The 7,914-nt window shown below is 44.9% G+C and overlaps 1 protein-coding gene across 1 annotated transcript in view; it reads left to right on the forward strand.

The window, feature by feature from the left end:
- LOC121922641 (macrophage mannose receptor 1-like) overlaps nucleotides 1–7,914 on the forward strand; it is a 22,348-nt gene that overhangs the window by 9,494 nt on the left and 4,940 nt on the right. The window contains exon 6 of the mRNA XM_042452301.1: nucleotides 4,770–4,915. Within this exon, the coding sequence (XP_042308235.1) occupies nucleotides 4,770–4,915 (146 nt within the window). The remainder of the gene's footprint in view (nucleotides 1–4,769; nucleotides 4,916–7,914) is intronic.

Consider the following 7,914-nt stretch of genomic DNA (forward strand, 5'->3'; position numbering starts at 1 on the left):
CCTAAGCTACTCACACAATGATGGGATTTGCAGTCCTTGTGGAGTTCTTGGAATCAGGGAGTTGGCTCCTTGCCAACTCTACCTGCATGCCAGAGCCGGTCCTCCGGCTGCTCAGAGGACAAGCCTCTGGTTTCTCCAAACACAGCCAAGATGGAGAACAAAGGACACATGGTCCTACAGGGGGTATTTAAAGCCCTCTCTTGGAATCTTTTTGAAACTGCCGCTCTGGCACTGTTGATTGGCCAAGTGAGCCTTACGTCAGCTATGATGTAGCTACTCATTAGCATGTGATGTCATCTCTCATTAGCATGTACCTCCTCCCAGATTAACCCTTTGTAGTTCAGGAGAAGTCCTCAGGTGACTGGGAACCCAGCCATCACATGTGCAAATTATTACAATTATGTGTATTATTAACTTGCATTGTGCTTATCCAAAGTCAAAACATTAATCATTGCATTTTCCCCTATCATTATACAGTATTTCATCCTCAGTACCACTAGCAAGCTAAGAGATCTCTTTTCCTTCTTTTCCTGCTGGCTGGCCTGGAAAGAGGGAATTCCCACCGTGCTTCCTAGCCCTAGGCTCAAGCCACTGACACAATCACCACATAATACAAGGCCATCTCTGCTTGCCTCCTTTCCTTTCCTGCCTTCTGAGCCTGTTGTGGGAAATGGGAAGGGAATGGAAGAATAAAGTGGCAATGCTATGCCTGTGCAGGGTGGGATGAGGCTCCCACCATTGTCAGTCTTCTTGCATGATTTCTTCCTACCCATCAACATATGATGGCCATCTGTCGAGGATGCTTTGATTTAGATTTCCTGCATGGCAGGAGGTTGGACTGGATGGCCCTTGAGGGCCAACTCTATGATTCTATGATGATGGGACAAAGCTGGGATTTAGTGCTTCAACTGGCCCAGCCAGCTGGAACATTTTTGAGTCTCTTGAATCTGGGATTTTCTAGGTTTTCCAAGACAAATGGCAACCCTAGGCCCACAAAACTCATGACAGTTGATAATTGTTTTGATGAAGGTGTCTTGATATGTTGAAACACCTTTTGTTCTTGAAGATAAGAAAGAAATGGGAATACGCTTTACATTGTTACTGTATATATTGAGTGGGAGGCCACATCAAAGGGCATCTTCTCATGGAAAAAGGAGAGCAACTATGTGGAATGCAGAGAAGTGACATCCTGATCTGTTGTTGTTGTTTTGGCTTTCTATGGAAGCTGTTTGGGATCAGTATCATAGATCATGTTAAGTGAAGAGAAAGTTTTTGTTCAGGAAATTACATGTCTGATAGGGGGTCTACTGATTATGATTACCTGGCTAAGCCAAAGACTGCAGGAAGAGAGGAATGAGAGGAAGTGATGTGGATGAATCCACAGAAGCAAAGAGGGAAGCAAGAAAGCAGACAAGACAAAGAGGGAACACTCCAAGGATCGTTGTCTATCTGTGTCTACTTCTGCTGACCCCCGTAGATGCAGACTTGCTTGGGCAGGCATAGTTACACTTCTCTACTGGCGCCTGCTAGTTATGCTATGCCTAACCTGAGACATGTTTCATGTGCTGCAGTTATGATCCAGCCATCCATGAGTTGAATCCAGAGCTAGCCGTGTGCTACTAGACTTTTCTATTCCTCCTCTGCACTGCAGCTTGAAAAATGCTACTTAAGGTCCCTGTTGAATTGATTGGACTGTGGTATCCTTGAAAATCTGGTAGAGACATCATGTGTATGCAGGAGACCAAGCCTGAATCCAAACTCTCTGTCTGTTTATGGTCTCTTTCTGCTAGAAAGTGGGTGGTGAAGCCCACTGAAGCTTGTTTGGAGTTGGGTGTGTGTGTGTGTGTGTGTGTGTGAGTGTGTGTGTGAGAGAGAGAGAGAGAGAGAGAGGGAGGGAGAGACTGTGTGTGTCATATTTCACACTGTTTCCACCACAGTGCTTTCCCCTTGTTATCCACTGGGGTTTGGTTCCAGGACCTCCTGTGGATATCAAAAACCATAGATATTCAAGTCCCATTGTAGTGAAACAGTATCCTTATATAAAATAGCAAAATAGAGTCATAGACTTGGAAGAAACCCCAAGGGTGCTCCAGTCCAACTTTCTTCTGCCATGCAGAAAAACACAATGCAAGCACCCCTGACAGATGGCCATCCAGCCTCTGTTTAAAGACCTCCAAAGAAGGAGACACCACCAACTTCTGAGCAGTGTCTTCCACTGCTGAACATCTCTTACTGTCAGGAAGTTCCTCCTAATGTTGAGGTGGAATCTCTTTTCCCTAGTTCTTCAAGGGTTGCTGTCTGGAATTTATACTTCTTTCGAATATTTTCAAGCCATAAAGAATCCATGCATATGGAAGGCCAACTGTATTTAACATGTCGGTTATGAGTTTCATGTACTGAACTCCAGACATTCTGTGGTCTACTGGATACTCTTCTTCCCTGAAGGGCTTATAATATGCATTAAACAGACACAACAGAAAATTACCTGGCAAGTATGAGGACCAAAAGCATTTATAGCTGCAGAGGCAATATGCCACAGGAATTAAGCGAACGTTTCCTATAAATAATGTGAATTGCTGCAGTGACTTAAAATGAAACAGGTGTTACAATTTTATATTTGCATTGGATTCATCAACAAATGACAACGTCTCAATGGCTGCCCCAATTGTCTCACTAGGCTATGACATACATACCCTGTTCACATTTGGATTTTCAGAACACACATGCTAAACACATAGAGCATCACAATGCAAGTGTTCAGCTCCTGGTCATTTCAATGAGTTTTTCACATTGAGAAAAGGAACTGTACAGGTTACATTAAAAGGGCCTTCCCTCCTCCTTCCCATGCACACTACGCTCCTACACCAAAGGAAAATAAAATAATGGTTTATCCTACACCAAAAGTTACTAAGTATTTAGAGAGATCTTGTAACACCTTTGAGAATAACTGAAAGAAAGTAGTTGGCAGCGTGAACTTGCGTCTTCTTCCTCAGATGCATTAGTTACTACGGCCTCATTCTCACTGGCAGGATGAATCGCTTTGTGATTCGCTCCTGTCCTGGTTTGGAAAGTGATTTCAAAAGACCCCTAGTTCTCATTATGAAAGGATTTTCTTCCCCCTTACCCTGTGTGATCGGGGTTTTTTTTTTAGGTGTTTGTGGATCCTACTGGCAGCACCGCTTTAAACTCCCTTGTCAATCATCTGATGTAAGCCCGGCTTGGAAATTGGAGGGGGTGTGTGTTGGAGGCTAAGAGAGTGTGTTCTGAGGCTGAGAGAGTGTGACAAGGAGGATGGCAGGGACGTAGCCAAGGGGGGGGGTTCTTGGGGTCCGGACCCCCCCTTCCATTAGAAAAATGAATGGTGTGTGCTGCTGCACCGCCGCACCCAAGCCCCATTATAATGGTGGCACTTAGTCTGGACCTCCCCCCCCCCTTTCCTAAAATCCTAGCTACATCCCTGAGGATGGCAATGGAGCAAGGCAAGGGAGGGAGGGAGCGAAGAAGAGGAGGAGGATGAGATGGAGGCAAGGCTGGGAAGGGAGCTTGAGGCTGGGGAAGGGACATCACCAGGGTGGGTAGGGAGAAGAGGAAGAGGAGGAGGATGGAAATGGATGGCACTGAGACCCAGGGAGGCTTGTGAGAAGAAAGACAGGGCATGTTTTCTTTTTTTGTACATGCAATTAAATGCTTAAGCAACAGAGTGGTTTAGCACCTTTGCAAATAGTTGCTAAACCATTTTGTCACTTCATCACTTAGTTAAAAAATAAAGGAACCAAACATCACACCAATAATGACAGGGGGGGGGGAATGACATCTCTCAAAAAATGGGGAGGGATGGCCCCTCTGCCATTAGTCCCTCCCCTCCAGAATGCTGCGATTCCAATCTTTCATTCCCACTTCCTCCACAAGCTTTGGAATTCCATTTTTTAAAAACCCTCTTTTTAGCTGATGTCTGGAAAAAACAGTTCTTTTGCCTTTGCTTTGCTTCATCATGACAGATTTGATCGCATCGTGTCAGGAACTGGTTTCAAATGGGAACGCGAGGGTCATTTAATTCATTCAGCAATCCGATTCTTTTTATAGTGGGGATGGGGCTTAAAAGTTATAAACAAAGGAGAGCTTGAGGGTGACAGCTTCCACTCCAGGGATATTTGCAGCAGATTCCCCAAACTAGAAAATTTAAAGAATCAGGAGCCATCTTTAGAGAAGAAGAAGGACCAAACCTGAAATAGTGAGTGGACAAACTTTTGGAAGTGGTTGCTGATGTATCTCTGCCCACACCTAGATTCAGAGAAAACCCAATGCCATAAAATTGATTATGCTTGTCTGTTAAAGATCCAAGACTGCTAACAATGAAGGGGTGGAAGATATTTGGATTCTTATGGAATCCTGGGATTTGCAGTTTGGTCAGAAGAAACAGAGGAGCAACCAGAGTGAGGATTCTAAATGGTCTTCACTAAACTATAGATCCCATGATTCCGTGGGATGGAACTTTGGCAGCTAGAGTGCAATCATTGAATGGACCCAAGGATGTCATTATTCCCAAATGGATCTGTAATTCTGTCCAATCAGAGCATTGTGTGGTTCTCAGCAGAACCTGGAAAAGTTGCCCTTTATTCCTTTTACATCCGGAATGCACATCCAGTGGGAGATCCAAAAAGGCAGCTCATCCAAGCTCTGGTTTCCAGAGTTGACTTACCACCTGTAAAACAAACAAGATGTGAATCAGTGCTAAGGAGGTGTTTCACCACTTCTCTTCTTCATTGCAGCTTGCAGCCCTTTAGGCAGGGACTGGAAATCCTTTCAGGAAAGCTACTACTTCTTCTCACACTCTCCAGGATCCTGGGATGTGGCCAACCAATCGTGCATCTCCATGGGATCCCACCTGGTGACCATCAGCAGTGCAGAGGAGAAGGTTAGTGAAGCCAGAGGAACTGGACAAAGGCAGTGTTGTGGGGAATATGCAACCACTAGACAATTTCATCTAAGACTTGGTGGCCACGCTCTCAAATAAATGCCTCCCCAGGATGAAAACTGCCATTTCTGTAAGACGTTACAGAAATTAGCTTGGCCTGTTTATGTCTGACATTCAGTTTCATTGGCATATTTCACTGAATGTTTGAAATGGACTGATAAGGTGGCAAACCTGAAGATTTCACTGTGGCGAATTCTGCATCAGGATTTGACTTGGATTATCAAATCAATCCAGTTTCTAATGGCCATTCTTTGCTTCATGGGGAGCGGGCAGGATTGCAAAAGTGTCTTTCTGTAGCCAGGTGCAAAACAATGACATCAACACCACGATCCGTTGGAGTCCTCAGGAGATCTCAGCATTGCTGACCTCCATTTTGCCCTGGCTATCAAGATGCAGCCAGATACTTCTGGGACCCTGCCTGCTCACATAACGCAAAGGATGGTCATGGTGGTGGCATCTTCAGAAGCTGTATGGTAAGCGAGGAAGATTAGGCTCAGCCTAGAGCTAGAGCACAGTGGTTTGAGGGATGGACTAAAACTCTGGAGACCAGGGTTCATTTTCCAACTCAGCCATGAAACCATTGGGTGACCTTAGGCAAGTGACATTGAAGTTTATCGCATGGGGCTTAAACCGCTCCCCAGCGCGTTCTAACGGGGGCGAGCGGGGGCGCGCACGGAACGCGATGGGCACCGGATGGGGCCCAAAACGCGACTTTATCGCACGGGGGGCCGCCGCCGCCACCGCCGCGCGTTCCCATTGCGTCCCAATTCGGTTCCAGAGGGCGCCATTTCTGGGAACTGTTTCAAAGCATCCCCAGAAATGGCGCCCTCTGGAACCGAATTGGGATGCGATGGGAATGCGCAGTGGCCGCGGCAGCGGCCCCCCGTGCGATAAAGTCGCGTTTTGGGCCCCATCCGGTGCCCATCGCATTCCGTGTGCACCCCCGCTCGCCCCCGTTAGAACGCGCTGGGGAGCGGTTTAAGCCCCATGCGATAAACTTAATTCTCTCAGCCTTAGGGGAAAACAATGGTAAACCATCTCTGAACAAATCTTGCAAAACAAACAAACAAAAAACACCACCATGATAGCTTCACTTTAGGATTGCCATAAATTGACAAGGCCTAGGTCTGTATACGAACCTACTACGCTTACACTGATCTATACAGTACTGCACTGTATGGATGTGACACAAACTGACTGTCAGAAAGAGTGGGTGAGGTGGATTTTTTACAGACATATCTGCCAGTCATTGATACACAAAGTGGCTGACATATTCACACTATGTACTCTTTTGTGTCTGATTTGGATGCCTGGTTGTTTTGTTGTTGTTATTATATTTATATTTATATCCCATCCTTTCCTCAAAACTGTGACTCAGGGCAGCTCACAACATTAAAAAACAGTACAATAAAAATATACAAAAATAATACATTATGAACTGAACTTTCAACCTTTCCCCACAGGTTTTGTTCTAGAATCATAGAACTGGAAGAGACCACAAGGGCCATCCAGTCCAAACCCCTGCCATGCAATCAAAGCTGGAATCTCTTTTCCTGTAGCTTACATCCACTGTTCCGGGTCCTATTCTCTGGAGCAGCAGAAGACAAGCTTGCTCCCTCCTCAATATGACATCCCTTCAAATATTTAAACAGGGCTAACATTAGGAGGAACTTCCTGACAGTAAGGGCTGTTTGACAGTGGAACACACTCCCTCGGAGTGTAGTGGAGTCTCCTTCCTTAGAGGTCTTTAAACAGAGACTGGATGGCAATCTGTCAGGTATGCTTTGATTGGGATTTCCTGCATGGCAGGGGGTTGGACGGGATGGCCCTTGTGGTCTCTTCCAGCTCTACGATTCTAAGGAGTTTATCACACTGAGGTTATTGGAGCTAAGATCAGGGGTGACTGCGGGTCGAACAATGCGAATTGACGTTATAATGTGACTGTTTTATCACACTTGGTTGCCCTTCCGTTGTCCTTCCGAATCGAGGGGGAATCTAATCCAAGGCAAGTCATGTGATGTGGATTCAAGGAAAGTGGAGTGAGTGCACATTGTATTACCACATCAGTGCATACCATGCGGATTCAACAATTTGAATTGGGACCCTTGCGCATGCTCAGTGGGGCTCTGGATGCATCCTGAACCTTTGCACTTCTGGGGTGAAGAAGGGAGCTTGGTTCCACTTTCACGGGAATGACAGCTTCCCCTTTCTTCTTCCCTTCTATTTTCCCATCCTTGGCAGCCAAATTCAAAGAGGTCCTCCCTGTCAGAGCCCCCACCCATTTCATCCACATCTACATCTATCCTCTTGTCATTTTCCTCATCTATTCCATCTATATCTCTCCTTCCCTTTGTAAAAGTTGCCTTCTCTTAGGTTGCATCCACACTGGGTAGATAATTTGGTTTAACTCCACTTTAATTGTCCTGGCTAAGTGCTATGGAATTCTGGGAACTGTAGTGTCCTGAGACATTGAGCCTTCTCTGCCGGAGAGCTCTGGTGCCTCAGCAAACTAATAACTTAAATAATAATAATAATAATAATAATAATAATAATAATAATAATAATAATAATAATAAATATTATTTAAATTTTTTAATTATTATTATTTTAAAATAATAAATTATTATTTTATTTTAAAAATTTATTATTATTATTATTATTATTATTATTATGGGAGTAGGAGTTTGTTTTGGGGTCCTTGGCTTGAGGCTATGGAATTCTGGGAGTTCCATCTCTCCCTCCAGCCTCCTGTTTCTTTCTCTTCAGATCTGTCATCTGGATTGAAATCTACCTTCCATCCCTCTCCAGTTTCATGTGAATGCTAGCCTCTGCATCTACATTGAAGAAATAATCCGGTTTGATTTCACTTTAACTGTCCTGGCTCAGTGCTATGGAATTCTGGGAACTGTAGTGTCCTGAGACATTGAGCCTTCTCTGCC

This window comes from Sceloporus undulatus, chromosome 2, assembly GCF_019175285.1.
Source record: "Sceloporus undulatus isolate JIND9_A2432 ecotype Alabama chromosome 2, SceUnd_v1.1, whole genome shotgun sequence".
Taxonomy (NCBI): domain Eukaryota; kingdom Metazoa; phylum Chordata; class Lepidosauria; order Squamata; family Phrynosomatidae; genus Sceloporus; species Sceloporus undulatus.